Here is a 16,838-nt window from a genome sequence, read left to right as displayed (position 1 = left end):
TTTTCCCTCAATGAAAGCAAAACTCAATGCATGTTATTTGAAGCAATGTTATTTTGAACGTTAATATCCATCAACATTGTTGTATAAATAAAATTCCACTTAATGAGTTTTGTTTTGCAAGTCATGAAACTTATCATTTCCTTTTGAAGTTTTATTTATTTGTTTAAAGTTTATTTTTAATTAACTTGATCAAAGAACCTTTCACACTTAAATCATAAAAGAGGTATGAATTTTTGCATATTAAAATAAAACAAACATATATTACAGATATTTAAGCTGAATATCTGCAAAAATCAATTTAACTCTTTGATCAATAAATACCACTATAGATTTTATTTTTTCAATTTTTGATCTTTTTTTATGATATCAAAAAAAATCACCCAAATAATACATAACAATGAAATAAAATTCTTTAATTAAATAGTACTATTATCACAGTGATATTATCCGATTGACATTGAATATTTTGTGTTTAATAAATGCAATAACAGCTCATTAATAAATACATGGAACTATGAAATTTTCAATGTACATTAATAAGAAGAGCGATTTTTGATTAAAAAGCATAAGAAATAACTTCAACAAACCCCTTTCGACGAAGCTGAAGAACTTTCTATTTGTTTTTCACATATTTATGGGCACGATCTAACAAAGAAAAATGTGATATTTATTGCTGAATACTTCAAATCCAAAAAACGAATAAAGATATTTGAAAACACATTAACAAACAAGCATGCACATATTTTTTTAACTCTTCTTTTGTTCTTTTTCAGTAAAAATCGATAATGCTCTTTTAGGAGCAAAATTATAAAAAATTCATCTTTTTGAAAATTTTTGATTAAAAAAATAGAATATGGCATAATCTTTTTGAAAAGTCGGAAAACTTTAATTGTGATCCCATAAAAGATCAAAAAAAATTATCCCACGATAATTTTATTTTTAGAAAGATGACGTTTTCAGATTTGTCTGAAAGCAGAAAGTCTCAACTATGTAAAAAACTTTTTGAATTTCTTCAACATCATTCAAAGAATGAGGAAACATCTTTTCTTCTTTTCTTTTTGTACCATTCAAAAAAAGGAAAAGAAATTCTTGAATTGCTTAACAATAAACTAAATGGTTATATCAATGTTTTTTTATTGAGTTTCATTTTTTGTTTTCTCTTCTTTTGATTGAATAGATAAAATGGAAAACATTCTAATTTACGCTGGTTCATTGTACGATATCTTAGACAAAAAGAATAAAATACTCTTGTTACAAACATTTTTGAGATCATTTTCTTCAACTGAACTTATAAAAGCTGGCTGGAATTGTACAGCGAATAACATTTTACACGCTGAGAGAATGTTGAAAAGGCACAATTTGGAAATAACTGCTGCATGCAAACCGAAGATTCCCAACAGTAAAAAACGTTCGTTTTTTTTTTCATTTCTCATTCAAAGCTATATTGAAACATAAGCATTGAGTTTATATGATTTTTATTTATGTGAATGGTGGTTAAGGAAGAACACAAGTGAAAGTTGCAAAGTTCAAAACATTCAAGAAACAAGAATTTTTAAAGATTTATCAGATGATGACTTTGAATTCTTAAACTCAAATCATCATTCATCAACAAATGATCTACAGTCATCACCAATTTTATTCAATTTTGAAGATATTCAAGCTCTTTCAAATATGCACTTTGTTTCAAAGTTCAAACTTATCAAAAAAAAGAATATATCTGAGCACACAAAACAAAACTGTCTTATTCATCAAGATCAACATTATTTTCATCAGGATAGTTTTAATGAAATTACAAATAATCATTCATGTATTCAAAAAACATCCAGATATCAAGAAAATACAACAAAAGAAAACAATCACATACATAGTTCAGATCTTATTCATCCTTTCAATCACAAACCATTCTGCTCTGCACATTCTCAAACATTAACATCACCATTTTCTCATTTTCAGCTCACTCCAACAAGCATCGAAGCATCTCCGCCTTCTTCTGCTTCGTTTTCTTCGCTTCAGCTCAATCCTGCAGGCTCCACGTCTTCGCAGCCTTCTTCTGCTCCGTTTCCCTCATTTTCTCGCCATCCAATGAGCACCACGTCTTCGCAGCCTTCTTCTGCTCCATTTCCTTCGCTTCTGCTAACTCCAACAAGCATCCCATCAACGCCTCCTTCTTCTGCTTCGTTATCTTCGCTTCAGCTCAATCCTGCAGGCTCCACGTCTTCGCAGCCTTCTTCTGCTCCATTTCCTTCGCTTCAGCTCACTCCAACAAGCATCGAAGCATCTCCGCCTTCTTCTGCTTCGTTTTCTTCGCTTCAGCTCAATCCTGCAGGCTCCACGTCTTCGCAGCCTTCTTCTGCTCCGTTTCCCTCATTTTCTCGCTATCCAATGAGCACCACGTCTTCGCAGCCTTCTTCTGCTCCATTTCCTTCGCTTCAGCTCAATCCTGCAGGCATCCCATCAACGCCTCCTTCTTCTGCTCCATTTCCTTCGCTTCAGCTCAATCCTGCAGGCACCTCGTCTTCGCAGCCTTCTTCTGCTCCATTTCCTTCGCTTCTGCTGACTCCAACAAGCATCCCATCAACGCCTCCTTCTTCTGCTTCGTTATCTTCGCTTCAGCTCAATCCTGCAGGCACCTCGTCTTCGCAGCCTTCTTCTGCTCCATTTCCTTCGCTTCAGCTCACTCCAACAAGCATCGAAGCATCTCCGCCTTCTTCTGCTTCGTTTTCTTCGCTTCAGCTCAATCCTGCAGGCTCCACGTCTTCGCAGCCTTCTTCTGCTCCGTTTCCCTCATTTTCTCGCTATCCAATGAGCACCACGTCTTCGCAGCCTTCTTCTGCTCCATTTCCTTCGCTTCAGCTCAATCCTGCAGGCATCCCATCAACGCCTCCTTCTTCTGCTCCATTTCCTTCGCTTCAGCTCAATCCTGCAGGCACCTCGTCTTCGCAGCCTTCTTCTGCTCCATTTCCTTCGCTTCAGCTCACTCCTACATGCAGCGCAGCATCTCCGCCTTCTTCTGCTTTACCTTTTTCTTACGACAGGCATAATGATGAAATTGTAAATGAACCTGCTTTGTCATCACGTTTTTTTAGTTATGCGATTGATGATTCGTCTTTTAATGATATATATTTAACGAATTCCAACGATCGCATTTCCGAGTTATCTGAGAAGTTTGTTTTCTAAAATATTAAAACATAAATTAAACAAGTTTTTTTATTTCCTGATTCATTTATATGAATTGATTATTTAAAAGAGAGAAAGTTGTTCAAGAAAATAGAGAATTATTTGAAAAAGAAATGTGGACAAACAATTCTTTTAAGAATACCGATGAAAGTCTCTGTAAATGGTTTAAAGGAGAAAAGAGGATATTCTTTGGTTCAAAAGATGAATTATTCAGAAGAATGAAATATGAAATTGATGTTAAAATTTGTAGATCATTATTCTACAGATTGGCAGTTAACATCGAAAAGGCTAAAAGAAGAACCGATATGTGTAATCTGTGTGTTAGAAAAGAATTTTTGGAAAGAAAAGAAAAAACAAAAATTTTAACAACATCAGAATTGCAAGAAATAGAAACACTTAATGTTCATTTCACTATTCAAAAGTTTCAGCGCAAGAAGTTTAATGAAGAAGTCGAGAATCTTCAAGAGAATGAGTTTTTGGCTTTATTGGATTTTAAGCAAAATTGGACTTTGCCTATCAAACAAACTCAAGAAAGCAGAGATTATTACACAAAAAAAGAAATATCACACCTCTGCGTAATTATTCATCATTTCAAGAAGAATGGAAAATCGAAGACTTGCTTCCACTTCCTTTCCGAAATTCTGTCCAAAGATTGCAGATTTGCAACCGATTGTTTGAAGATTGCTCTTCAAAATTTGCAATCATCAATAAATATTCATTCTCATTAGGCCTTTGCGACAAGCCGACTTATAAAAATGGTTTCGACAAGTCGACCGACAAGAAATTCATTTTTTTATTGATAAGATATTTTTTTTTCATTCACTATTAGTAAATTATTTTTCATTAATTTGTTGTATTTAGTTTCAAATATTTTGTTAAGAATTATTCATTTTTATTTTTATTTAAAATATTAATAAAGATGTATTTAATGGGTTTTCGACAGATCAATTCGACAAAGATCTGTTCAGATCTGTCTGGATCATTCGGATCTCAAGATCTGTCGTGTTGTGTCGATAATAAATGTCCGAAATGGATGATGGTTTCATTTTTGAATTACCAGCTGAATTAAGAAGCTGCTTATCTATTCCACAAATAGTTTGTTAAACATTGATTATCTTTTGAATTCTTTAAAATTTTTAATATTCATGTATTCATGCAAAGCAAAAAGCTTTTTCAGACAAAATTTCTGAATTAAAAGAAAAAGGATGTTCATTTGTTACTTTGATATGCACAAAATTCACAAACAACGGAAAATGTTTGTTTTAAAAATTTTTATTTTGGATCTTAAATATAATGATAAAATTTTCATAATTTTTTAGATTATCTTCACCCCAACAACACAAAAGAAGAAATTGGGAAAATACACTTTGAAGTCAACAACAATACCCTCTGGATTGCGTACACGCCAGTTTTGCCTGATGGATCATTGAAAAAAGATGGGCATGTTTACTATCTATGTCCAAATAGCAAACACGGAATAAACTGCGGCTTTTCTGGAAGAAAAAACACAGATCGCGTTAGAAGTCATTCATGCTTTTTAACAAAAGGATCTTCAATGTTATCTTTTCTTAAGCCTAAACCTTCTGTTCATATTTTATCAAAACCTCCAAAAAAAGTCGAAAAGATTTTCAATTCCGATTTTTGTATTCTCATAAAGCAATTCCTTCATCTTATAAGCCATTGCAATATAGCTTTTTTATCTGCTTATTCATCTGAATTTAACACATTCATTTCTACGTTAATTCGACTTTCTCAACAAAACCCTTCTTTATCTTCAGAAACCATTTTTCCATCTTTAACCAGCAGGAAATTATCATTACTCATCAAAGACGAAAATTTGAGAAAAATCAAAGAACGAAATGAAGCAATCAACAATGAAATGGTCGGTGTCATGATGGATGGAGGCGTTATAGCTGGAAAAAAGTTAACAATTGTTACGGTTGTTCCCTTGAATGAAAATGGAAAACCAGTTTTTTGGAGCCTGAACAATGCATGTTTTACAGTTGCAGATTACACAAAATTGGCGCATACTATCATGAAGGAAGTGTCAGATGCGAATGGGGAGGTTCGTTGTTTTTGTACAGATGGATTGAAACCACAAATGCTAGCGTTACAAAATCTCACAAAGGATGCAACTATTTGTGAAACTCGGCAAAATGAATTACAAACTCCACCATTTTTTATTTACTGCACAAATCATTTAGTCAATCTGATTATTACCCATTTATTTTCCGAAAACAAATTCTTGAGACAATTGAAAGAGACCATTATAACGATATCCAAAGACTACAGGAAAACATCAACGAAAAATCCAACAAATCCCACGTGCCCTTGCTTTGTCAAAACAAGGTGGCTTTGTTTATACGACATTTGTTATTTTTTTTATGTTAATTGCAAACATCCATCAATTTCTGAGTTTTTTGGTGATATTTCTATTTTTGATGTGATCAGATGTGGTATATTACTGTTTCCTTTAAGAGAACTGCAACTATTGCTCGAGAACGATGACGCTAAACTGGGATCTGTTTTTCCTCTTATACTTAAAGCGTTTGCTTATTATTTTTGGATGATTAATCTTGATTATTTTTCTGATGAGAATTGGCAAGTTTGCATTTGCCATTTGATGATTTTATTACATAATTATTTCCTTGCTGGAGAACGAGGTAACAAATTCGCGTTGGCTTTTTCTTTAACACCAATTGGAGTGAGACTTTACCATCGAAGCTCATTTGTGATCTCCTTTTCATCGAAGCTTAATTCTCTTAAAGATGAATTCACTCAATTTATCAAATCATCAGAAAAATTATCACCTTTTTCATCAACGCATCCTGCTGTCAACACTCTGAAGACACATTCACAAATAACGCATAATTCATTTCTCAGCTCTTCTTCTTCAGCATCATCGATAACACCTGTAACATTTTCAACAATATCTTGTGCTCAACAAGAGAACATGAAAATTCCTTCGAGTCAAGACACAGCAAAGGATAATTGTGCAAACAGTTATCTTCTTTCCAATCAACAATTGCAGAATTCTTCGGTATTTTTAAAACCAACATTTATTTTACCAACACAACAGATAAATTTCGGATCTCCTTTATCTGTGAATGCATTTCATTATTCGCTTCAACAACTTGAAACGAAAATAGAAAAAAAGGAAAAAGAATCTGCATCTGTTTCATCTGCACAAACACCAGTACCGGATATTACACAGACAATATTTTCACCTTCAAGTTCTGTTTTGAACAACGATATTCTTTTTAAATTGATCAATTATTTAACAAATAATTTATCCACAAAGGATTCAAGCGATGAGCCGAATGATGATTTACAGAATCAGCTTATTTTAGAAACATTAGGTATTATAGATGATGACACCGAAAATGATTACGATGAGTTCAATGAAGAGACAGAATCAACAACCATTCCAAAAGAACAATTTGTATATAACACAAGAAACTCTTGTGAATCAATTGAAAGCTCACAGGTTACCTATTGCGATTCATCAACTGAAGAAAGTTCAAGTGTTTTCAATTATTCTTCCAATGAAAATATCGTTGACGAACTGTTTTTACTTGGATCGAGCAAACAACTTCCAACAGATGATTTAGAAAATTCAGATGAAAGGACCAAAGCATTATCAACAATTCTCGAGACTATTTCAAGTGACTGGTTTCCTCGAATCAAAAGTGGATTCAACGATTATGCAAATTCTGTTCTTTTTTCTATGAACTCCGATATAAGAAAGCAGATAATTTCTTTGCATTCTTCAAATTTTATTTGTTGTGATCAATCGATTTTTCAAGACAAATGGATGGTTTATTACTACGAAATAGCAAAGCAAGGAGTTTTGCCCAACATTTATGCCAATTTGTCATACGCATTGATCTCATCGCCCTGTAGTGAGGCATCATGCGAGCGCCTTTTTTCAAGGCTAAAAAGAATCTGTGGCGATCGAAGGCATTCACTTTCTTTGGAATCGTTAAATTCTCTTCTTTTGTTATAAACAATAAACTGATTACAAAACAATAAAGATCATGCACTGTATCTGAACTGGTTTGGAAATATTTGAAATTTTCTATATTAAACTGTTTTATTTATTCCTTGTGTTGTGCGAGATTTGATTAGTATTTGTTTTGTCTTATCAGTTTTGTTAATTAAACATTTTTCAACTTTTCATAGGTTTCCTTGAAGTGGTGAAGACAAGCAAGTTCTCAAGGTTGACAAAGAAACAAACATCAATAACTGTTATTTAACAATATTTTATTTATATATTTATCAAATTTTTATTCTTTCATGAATATTTAGAAGTTCCATAAACGGTTCAACTTTTCGCAATTTGTTGAAGCATAGTTAATGAAAAGAACGTGGAAATGGAATGTTTGCTATTGTTTAGTTATAAATTGTGATTTATTTCTGTATTTTCATAAGGCAAAAACAGATCAAGTTCATTCTTCACATATTTCTTTTCGCAATTTTTGGAAATAACAATATTTTGCATTGAAACATGCATAATCTGCATTAACGTTAACAAATCAGTTGCATACGCTTATCTGTTTCACTTATTCGTGTTTTTTTGTTGTTTTCGTTTTTAATTTTTTCAATTTTCATCCATCATTCCGTTTTATTATGAAGTTTTTTAAAACAGTTGTTTCTACAAGTAACATTTTTCACATTGATTGAAGTTAATGTTTTTTTTAAAGAAAATCTCAACCTTGACGTTCCTTTTCCATTTCAAAATCATTTGATTGTTTGAATATAAAGAAGTTATACCATTTATTTTTGAGAATTTCATGTTTATTTTCTTAAATGAATTCGTTATCATTTTTTTCAACATTATTTCACTCAACGTCTATTCATTCCAATCTTCTGCCCTGCGCATGCCACTCTTTTATCATTTCACATTTCTCCTGCCGTATATTTCCTCTTGATCGAAACACATGTCTTAATTGTCTTTTCCAACTTGCTTCTCTCCACCATTCTTCTTCCTCCGCACATTCTCCACTCTGCCAGTTAACATCTGCTTCGATATCTTCTTCATCATCTTTTTCTCCACTTCCTTTATCATCGTCTTTTGAAAACCATTATTGATTGAACTCATCTTCTGAATCTTTCTTCACGCACCATCGCCGCTCCATTTTGTTAGCTCCATTTTCTATCCGTTGCTTCGAATTGGTTGACTTATACATCAGGCGCAAATAAAAAAATTATTGGTATTGTCCTCACACGTTTTCATTAACTCACTCTTCATCTTCCTTGATATCTTGAATGTTGTCAACTTTTTCTCCTTCTTCTCCTTCATCGTCATCGTCGTCGTCATCATCTTCTTCTTCTTCTTCTTCTTATTCTTATTCTTCATATTCCTCTTCATATATGATCTCTAATTCGAGTAGATGTGATTGTGATTTCAATTGTTCATCAGCCAGCCAGCCATCTGCATCGCAGTTGTTTCTATCTGGCATCACACAGTTTGAGAGTGTCTGCCACACACCGATATTGTCGAAAATTCCCTTTGGAAGTGCTTGTGAAGGATCTGATTGTTCTTGTGTGCAGATGCCTTCTCTGCCTTCACACTCTTCAGACACGCTGCCTCTTCCTCCTCTTCCACCTCTTCCACCAACCCTCCCTCAACCTCCTCCGCCACCTGCAATGTTTTCATGCATGATGAGGCATCTACTCAGAGGAACAGATTGTTTTGAGACATGTCAATTTTCTTCTTCTTCCGCAACAATTATATCTGCAGATGGTTCTGCTATTTCGAGAGAGAATTCGCTTTCTTCACCTAACACACACCACACAAACATCCCTTCATTCGCTGTTTCATCTTCATCTGTCACAATCCTTCCACCATCTGCCGGAACTTCCTCGTCTCCTCAATATGAAAAATCTTCTTCTCTCTCACCTTCTTCTCATTCTTCTCCTTCGTTGCGTTCACCTCCACCTCCTTTTCCTCCTCCTCCTCCTACTCCTTCTTCTCCTCCTCCTTCTACTTCTTCTTCTTCAACTAAAAAACCTGAATGAGTTCCAGAAACCTCCGTCGCGTATGTCCCCTCGCCACATTCACCGTCGCTCCTCTTCTTCCTCTTCATCCTTTTCTTCTTCTTTCTCCTTTTCTTCCTCTTCTTCCTCTTCTTCCTCTTCTTCCTCTTCATCCTTTTCTTCTCCTCCTCCTCCTCTTCCTCTTCTCCAAACTCAACCACTCTTTCCTCTTTTCCTCCACCTTCTTCTACTTCCCCTCCTCCTTCTCCTATTCTCTCTGATTCCTCTTCTTCCTCTTCTCTGTCTTCTTCCTCCTCCCTTCTTCTCCTGTTGATGTTCTATCATTCTCTCAGATTCCAATGTTTTCATCAATTCCTTCATCAATCAACCCTTCTTCTTCTTCTTCCTCTTCCTCTTATTCGTTAACAAAAGATACCTCAACACAACAGCCACACACGTATTCGCCCTCATTGCATTCATTTTTTTTCCTTCTCTTCTCTCCCCAGCCAGCCAACTGCTCGAAAATGCAGCTGCTATTTGACTAGAAGCTTTCTCTCCATCCATCTGGCAGTAGCCGCTTGGCATTTGGATGTGATTGCCACACTCACAAATGTGTCTGTTATAAAAGCAGAGTTGAATTCAAACAAGGAAAAAGCATCAGTTTCTTCTAATTCATCTTATCATCATCATCTTCGTAATCTTCATATTCTTCGTATTCTTCATTTTTTTTACTTCTTTTAATGAATCAACTGAGATTTGTCTGGAAGAGTCTTAGAATTCACCTTATGCAGATAAAATGCTTTCACTCTAGTGTTTACAAAACCACAAACAGAATGCAAATAAATGGAAACGATGAATGTGGAGAACAGACCACGAAGCTGAATTGCACGAAAACTAGAGGAATATGCATGGTATTTCCATTTTCCAACTGACTAATCAATCGCATTAAACAAATATAAATCTTCCAATAGAAGAACCAAGATTTGAGCAGCTCGAAATAGAGGGACTCTTTTTTGCTGCAGAAGAAAGCAGTGAAAAATGGAAAGGGAGAAGTTGAAGTATTTTGAGTTTTTTTGCGATAAATAAGATTGACAGGATGTTGGACTTTGCGTTCATGTCAGATGTGGAGAAAATCATGTTATTTGATCTTGCATCATTTCAGGAAGCTTCAAATGGAGACAAAAATGATAGAGAAGGTGAAAGTGAACATGAAAGAACATTCTTTGGATGGTCCGATTTTGCACAAAGCTTTCCTCCGCCTGTTTCCTTTCCATCTCCATCTCCAATTCACTTCAAGTTTTCTTCTTCCAACTCCTCTACTTCAACAAAACTCAACTTCATCCTCTGAAAACCTCTCCGCTGAGCATTTTGGCACAAAGATCCTTTTGTTCTTTGACAAGTTGCCACCGTGGTTCAATCATCGAAGAAGACACTTTCTACTAACAAAAACCAAATTCAGTGTGGACTGATCTCGTGGGATCGGATATGTTTGCCATTTCATTGCGTGTGAAGCACAATGTGATGAAGACCTCACAAAAAAAGCAGAGCGATATTATCTTAAACCGTCAGAAGACATTTGGAGGAATCCACAGATGACTGATCATATTATGCGACCAGAATGCTGATGCGATCGTATTGAACGTGTGTGCAAACTTGAAGTCTTTCAACTGTAAGCCGTTGCATGATAGCATTGTCCACAGGCGGAAAGAACAGACGCTGCGGCCATTCATGATGAGAAACATTGCTGTGCTGATTGCCACTGATATTGCAGAGTGAAAAATTAATGTTCTGCAAGTGTGTCTGATTATTGAAACAAATGCGCAGATAGTCACTCAGAATAACTTGCAACGTTCGGGAAGAACAGAGAGGTGTGGACAAGAATATGCATTCATTGCGCTGAACAAACTGATTGAAGAGTTTCACCTGGCGATGGTGGAACTGAAGAGAGCGGTTTGGTTCGAACACATTTCGGAGCATTCGATCACATGGCTGATGAGAGCTGAGTGAAAAGCTGCAACAGAGCAGATAGTGGCTGTTTCTGGTTCGGTGGTGACGTTCTTCAAGTCTGTTGGGCTGTTGCTGGTGAAGAACTTTGAGGAGGCGATTCAGGATGTGTGAACTGTGCAGAATGAATGCGTGAAATTGATTGAAGATGAAAAAATGAAGAAACAGAAGAATGAAAAGATCAAAAGAAAAGTTAAAGTCCAGGAAAGAAGAAGAGGAGTGGTTAATTCCTGCATTAATCAAAAATCAAACATTTGAAAACGAAGCTTTGAAAAACTGATTTAACGACAAATGGACATAATTAATTAATGTTTTTTTATTTGTTAATTTCATATTCTTCATCCAGAATCAGAAATATTGATAATTAAAAATTTAAATAATAACAGGAGCAAACATAGAAAATAAATAAGGTGAAGTGCATAGAAAACAAAAATAAATCAATACAAAAGTTCAGATCAACAAAATATTTATATTAAATATATTATTAAAATAGATGAAACATATGTGAAATATGAGAACAAAAATGAGTAACTTCAAAAATAAGAGAAACAATGATAAGAAATGAAAAACATGGAATGTTGAAATGTTGGTCATGAAATATAGAAAAAAACAAAATTCACAAACGAATATTTTCTAAGAACAAAAAAATAACTTCTATTAAGAACTTTATCCACAACATCCCAATTGAGAACAGTACCGATTCCTTTGTTGCCCTCATCTTCTTGTTCATCTGCAGCTCTGGCGCTTTCCACCTCAGACACTCCTCTCTATTGTCTGCCTCGTCCTCAAACGCTGATGAAGGTGGTGGAGAGTCTTTTCCATTCTTATTCATCAGCGAGCCATCAGACGAAGTGTCACAATCGTGGAAGTGGATGAGATGGATGACTTGTCTGAGTCGGTTGAACTGTCAAAATGAAGTGCAATTGTGATGATCATATGCTCCGAGAACAATACAATATGCGGACTCAGATTTGCCAGTGATTGAAGCGGAATTTTCATTTCATCAAATGAGTTGAGAGCTCCATTTGCCACCCAGAACAGGATTTGAGCTGCTGTCTGCTCCCTCTCCTGCAGAGTGCCAATTGCCATCTCTTTCTTCTCGTTCATCCCATGTTGCAGCATAGACAACGAATCCTTTGAGTAAGCAATCAGTTTTTCATGAGGAGACGAGCAATCCTTTGTATTCACAAAGATCGAAATGGATGAGAAAGAGGGCACAAATCTTCTGCTTTTCAAAAGTTGTTTCTGTGTCAGCCGAGAAAATTGAAGGTGATAGTGTTTGCTTTCTTGTCTCTTCTTCCTCAACTTTTTCCAATGCCCATTCAGCGACTTTGTGGAGATATTTTCTGTAAATGTGAATTGCTGATCACTCTCAGATTTAAAATATTCAACGACTCCAAAAAAAAAAAAAAAAAAAAAAAAAAAAAAAAAAAAAAAAAAAAAAAAAAAAAAAAAAAACATCTTTTTTCTTCAAAATTTTGTTGTTATTTTTTCTTCAAATTTCCTTTTCTGCTTTTTCACTATTCTTCTTCACTGTTCATTTTGTCACATCGATATATGTTTTCATTTCATTTTATTCCTAGATAGCCCCTTCTTTTTCTCATTTATCTGTTATTCTTTGTTTGCATAAAGCAATCTCAAACTTCAAAGAAAACTGATTGGCGTTCAAAATAAAACATTCATAATGAAGATCAACAAACTGAAATGATTAAATTCACGACTTTTTATATATCAAAAAAAAAAACAGAAAACACAGTTGTTGGAACCGAAAACAACCATCTTTTGTGTGGTTAATATGTGAACATATTAATTTTTCATCTTATTCATTCAAAAAGAAGATTGACTGAATTTGTATTTGCTTGAAAAAACAACAAAACATCCAGAAAATATTTGATCAATCCCATTAAAATTTTTAAATTCAAAAAGAATAATGGGAATTTTTTATAAAAAAATTTATTTTTTTCCTGAATACACAAAAAATAAAGAAAAGTTTGTTAATTTGAAATTTTTTTAAAAAGAAAATATTTATTTGAAAGATTTTTTACTCATAAATTGATTCCGACACGAGCCGACTTAAACGACCGACACAAACGAAAATTTTTTCTGTGTCGCAAAGGCCTAATTCTCATCTGAAAGTGTGGACAGACTGCGGTCCACACTTCAGAAACGGCTGCTTTCTCTTTTTTTTGCTTCATCCGTCTTCCTCCATTCATGAAACATTTGATACAACCTCGCTTTCCTTTTTCGGAGAAGGTCACGGGAAAAGCGAGGTTGATGGGGAATTTGGAGTCCTTGCGAGAATCGTTCAAAGATCTCGCAAGGACATCTCCACCCTCAAGGATTTGATCACTTTCTTTCACAAAGCATTCCCAAAAAATGAAAGAAAGGAGGATAAAAGATTGGAGAGATTCATCATCGATTACTCTCCCAGAATCAAGCCAAAGACAAGCTTGAAGCTTGTCGTGAAGGATATAAAAACTTATTTGTGTTGGAGATCCACTAAAGCACAAATTGAAGTGACTCCTTTTTTCAATTCTTCCGTTAGTAGATGGAGAAAGATCTCATTTGAAAGTGTTTTTCATTTGAACAAAAAACAATCAACAAGCCGTCAATACATTTGCAAAGAAGATGTTTCAACAGGGTCCTCAACAATTTCATTATATAAAAGGAGATTAGAGAAGTTGAAAGTTATTGATAAAGAGAATGAAGAAGGCAGAATTATTTTTCCAAATAAGCTTTCAACTGAAAATATTGATGATAACGAAAATTACGATGAGACTGAAGATTCTGACATTGAGCCAATTCGCCGCAAAGTTCTCACTGACCAAAAACAAGTCAACGACAATGCAACAAAAGAAGTTATATTTATTGAAGAAGAGGAAGATGTGGATGAAGGTGTGATGCAGGAGGAAAAAGAGATGGGAAAGAAAAAATTGAAACGAATGAAGAAATAGAAAGGAGAAGATGGAGAAGGTGAAGAAGAGGAAGAGGAAGAAGAGGAAGAGGAAGAGGAGGAAGAGAAGAATGAGAAGGTACTGAGGATAAACGAGAAACGAAAGAAGATGTGGAATGATTAGTTGAATTGAAGTGAAGATGATTGGGGGAGGGAGTTGTTTGGTTGGAAGAAGTGATTTTTTGTTTGATTTGTCCAATGTTTTCTTCTTTTTCATCTTTTTCATCTTTTCCTTTTCTTTAACTTTCTTTTCCTTTACCCCTTTTTTCTTTTTCTCTCCTTTCCACTCCTCTTTCTCATTATTCTTCATATTTTTCTCATAATTTTCTTTATCCTTTTTGAATTTCTCATTTTTTTAGCTTTTCCTTCTTTTTTCGCTTTCTCTTTCTCTCTTTCTTCTTCCGTTTGCTCAAACAAACACACACGAAGACCTGGTGATTCAAGCAAAGCGACATTTTCACTGAATGTGAATGGAGAAGAAGAATCTGTTGAAGAAGAAGAAGAAGAAGATGATGATGATGAAGAAGAGGAAGAAGAAGAAGAAGAAGAAGATGAAGAAGAAGAAGAAGATGAAGAAGATGAAGAAGATGAAGAAGATGAAGAAGATGAAGAAGATGAAGAAGATGAAGAAGATGAAGAAGATGAAGAAGAAGAAGAAGATGAAGAAGATGAAGAAGATGAAGAAGATGAAGAAGATGAAGAAGATGAAGAAGATGAAGAAGATGAAGAGAAGAAGCAGAAAAGGCAGACAATGCAAACGGATGTTCAGAAATCGAATGACTCAAGAGAATCGAATCTGAGCCAGGCACTTTCGAGCCACTCTACTGATGCTGCAGTGCAAAATGCTCGTTTTCTTCGTAGTTCACTCTCTGTCTCCTGTGCTTCTTTGGCGTTCTCTGCCTTCTTGGCAAACTTTGCTCTTCTTCTTCTGCCTCTCATCCGACTTCATTGCCCAAGTTGAGGATTATCTCGCTGTCATACAAAATTCATATCTCACTCACTTCTCTCCCTTCAAACACCAGCCCCGTTTTCTTCAACAGCATCACTTGCTCATACTGCAGCTCCTCCTTCTCTCTTTCTTCTCTCCCTTCGCTCCTCTCTCTTACCACTGTTCCTCCTCTTCCTCCTCCTCCATTACCATCTCCTCCTCCTTTGCTGATTCCTCTATCACTTCCTCCTTCTCTTCCTCTGTTTCTTCTTTCCTCTCTTCTTCCTCCTCCTCTGCTTCCCAATTCGCACCATGGAGATAACCACTCGCTTTCACGAAACACATCATCATCCTTCTTCATCTGCTTCATCATTATCTTCCTCCTTATCAATCTCTTCTCCTTCTCCCTCTGGTTTTGCATCAGGTTTCTCTCGCTCATCATCGTCGTGAATCTGCCGTCTGCACAAACCTCCAGAATGAACTCTTCTTTCCTCCTCTTCTTCTTCCTATCCTTCTCTGACGCTTCTGCTTCTGTCTTTGTCTCTGCATAGTCTGTCTTGTCGCTCCAATTATCAACATCATACAAACAGAACCCTCCTCTCTCTTCGTCTGCTTCCCCATCGAACTCTTCTTCTTCTAATTCCTCATTTTCCTCATCTTCTTCGTTGTATCTATCACAGGAGCCTGTCTCTTCCTCTGCTCTTAGCTTCATCAGCCTTAAAGACTCAATGCTTCCATTAAACGAACATTTTTCTGCTTTTGCAGCTTCATCAGCTCGTGAAAGCACCGCAATCTTCGTCTTTCTAACTCTTTAACTCTGGACGAAAAAGAGGAGAAGGTGAGAGGAGGTGACATCGGGGTAGAGGAAGATGCAGGGGTGGGAATAAGGAGATGGACCGATGTGTGTAGAAAAGTGGGGAGAGGAGAAGCGAAAGGAGCAAGATGACGTGAACACATTATGTGGAAGCCGGTATCTGCGTGTTGTGGAGACAGAACCTGGACGTGTGAGTTAGAAGGGGTAACATTTGGAGATTGGGAGTGAAATGGATTGGACAATGGTGGCGGTGGTGATGATGAAGAGGATGAGATGAAGAAGAAGAAGAGGAAGAGGAAGATTGAGAAGAATGAGAAGAATGAGAAGAATGAGAAGAATGAGAAGATTGAGAAGATTGAGAAGAATGAAAATAAGAATTATTTGCAGATAAAATAGAAGAAGATAAAAGAGAAGATGATGAAGAAGATATCATTGATAAGAATGAAGCAGAAGGAGAAGAAATACGACTGGAGAAGGAAGAAGAAGAAAAAGAGGAGGAAGAAGAAGAAGAAGAAAGCAAATGAAACTTCCTCGTCACCTTTTTTGACATTCTGCATTGTTTCCATAGACACTGCAATGATATATTCATCCAAATGCAAGACACAACTTGTAATTAACCAGTAACCTCCAATATACCACTCACGTGATTTAAATAATTTCATTACTAATTCCGCTTCATTCAAAGCGATAGCAGCGCCTTCTTCAAAGCAAAGCCTGAGTAAGCCTGTGGAATATCCAATTTTTTTTTCTCCTCCGAATGATGGCTGAGAAAATCTGTTGAGTTTTCACTTTTGAAGATGAAGAGGATGTGCAGTGTTGCTTGAAATTCAACGAAGGAGCGAAAGATTGCTGTAGGAAAAGAATACCAAAGAATTCTAGCTAATCATAGCGAGCGATAAGCTAACCAAAGCCTGGGCGAAGAAAAGAAGGACACAAACAAAAATTTTCCGATTCAAACAAATCTTCTGAGTTCTACAGCTCTG

The 16,838-nt window shown here is 35.6% G+C and overlaps 5 protein-coding genes across 5 annotated transcripts; 3 read left to right on the top strand and 2 right to left on the bottom strand.

The window, feature by feature from the left end:
- Nucleotides 1-1,783: 1,783 nt before the first annotated feature.
- On the top strand, nucleotides 1,784-3,177 carry MONOS_11569 (uncharacterized protein; the record flags this gene model as incomplete). The annotated part of the gene is made up of 3 exons (XM_067864109.1): nucleotides 1,784-1,807; nucleotides 1,954-2,506; nucleotides 2,927-3,177. The coding sequence occupies 3 exons, from the start codon at nucleotides 1,784-1,786 to the stop codon at nucleotides 3,175-3,177; spliced, it is 828 nt and encodes a 275-aa protein (XP_067726743.1).
- A 5,268-nt stretch (nucleotides 3,178-8,445) lies between these two features.
- MONOS_11568 (uncharacterized protein) lies at nucleotides 8,446-9,198 on the top strand (the record flags this gene model as incomplete). Its single annotated transcript, XM_067864108.1, has 1 exon — nucleotides 8,446-9,198. One exon carries the CDS (start codon nucleotides 8,446-8,448, stop codon nucleotides 9,196-9,198), a length of 753 nt encoding a protein of 250 aa, XP_067726742.1.
- A 2,793-nt stretch (nucleotides 9,199-11,991) lies between these two features.
- Nucleotides 11,992-12,282, bottom strand: MONOS_11567 (uncharacterized protein; the record flags this gene model as incomplete). The annotated part of the gene is made up of 1 exon (XM_067864107.1): nucleotides 11,992-12,282. One exon carries the CDS (start codon nucleotides 12,280-12,282, stop codon nucleotides 11,992-11,994), a length of 291 nt encoding a protein of 96 aa, XP_067726741.1.
- Nucleotides 12,283-14,253: 1,971 nt separating this feature from the next.
- Nucleotides 14,254-15,074, top strand: MONOS_11566 (uncharacterized protein; the record flags this gene model as incomplete). Its single annotated transcript, XM_067864106.1, has 2 exons — nucleotides 14,254-14,272; nucleotides 14,473-15,074. 2 exons carry the CDS (start codon nucleotides 14,254-14,256, stop codon nucleotides 15,072-15,074), a joined length of 621 nt encoding a protein of 206 aa, XP_067726740.1.
- A 25-nt stretch (nucleotides 15,075-15,099) lies between these two features.
- Nucleotides 15,100-15,753, bottom strand: MONOS_11565 (uncharacterized protein; the record flags this gene model as incomplete). The annotated part of the gene is made up of 1 exon (XM_067864105.1): nucleotides 15,100-15,753. The coding sequence occupies one exon, from the start codon at nucleotides 15,751-15,753 to the stop codon at nucleotides 15,100-15,102; it is 654 nt and encodes a 217-aa protein (XP_067726739.1).
- Nucleotides 15,754-16,838: the final 1,085 nt, after the last annotated feature.

The sequence above is a fragment of the Monocercomonoides exilis genome, assembly GCF_001643675.1.
Source record: "Monocercomonoides exilis strain PA203 chromosome Unknown scaffold25-1336746, whole genome shotgun sequence".
Taxonomy (NCBI): Eukaryota; Preaxostyla; order Oxymonadida; family Polymastigidae; genus Monocercomonoides; species Monocercomonoides exilis.
This window is presented reverse-complemented; position numbering and strand designations above follow the sequence as displayed.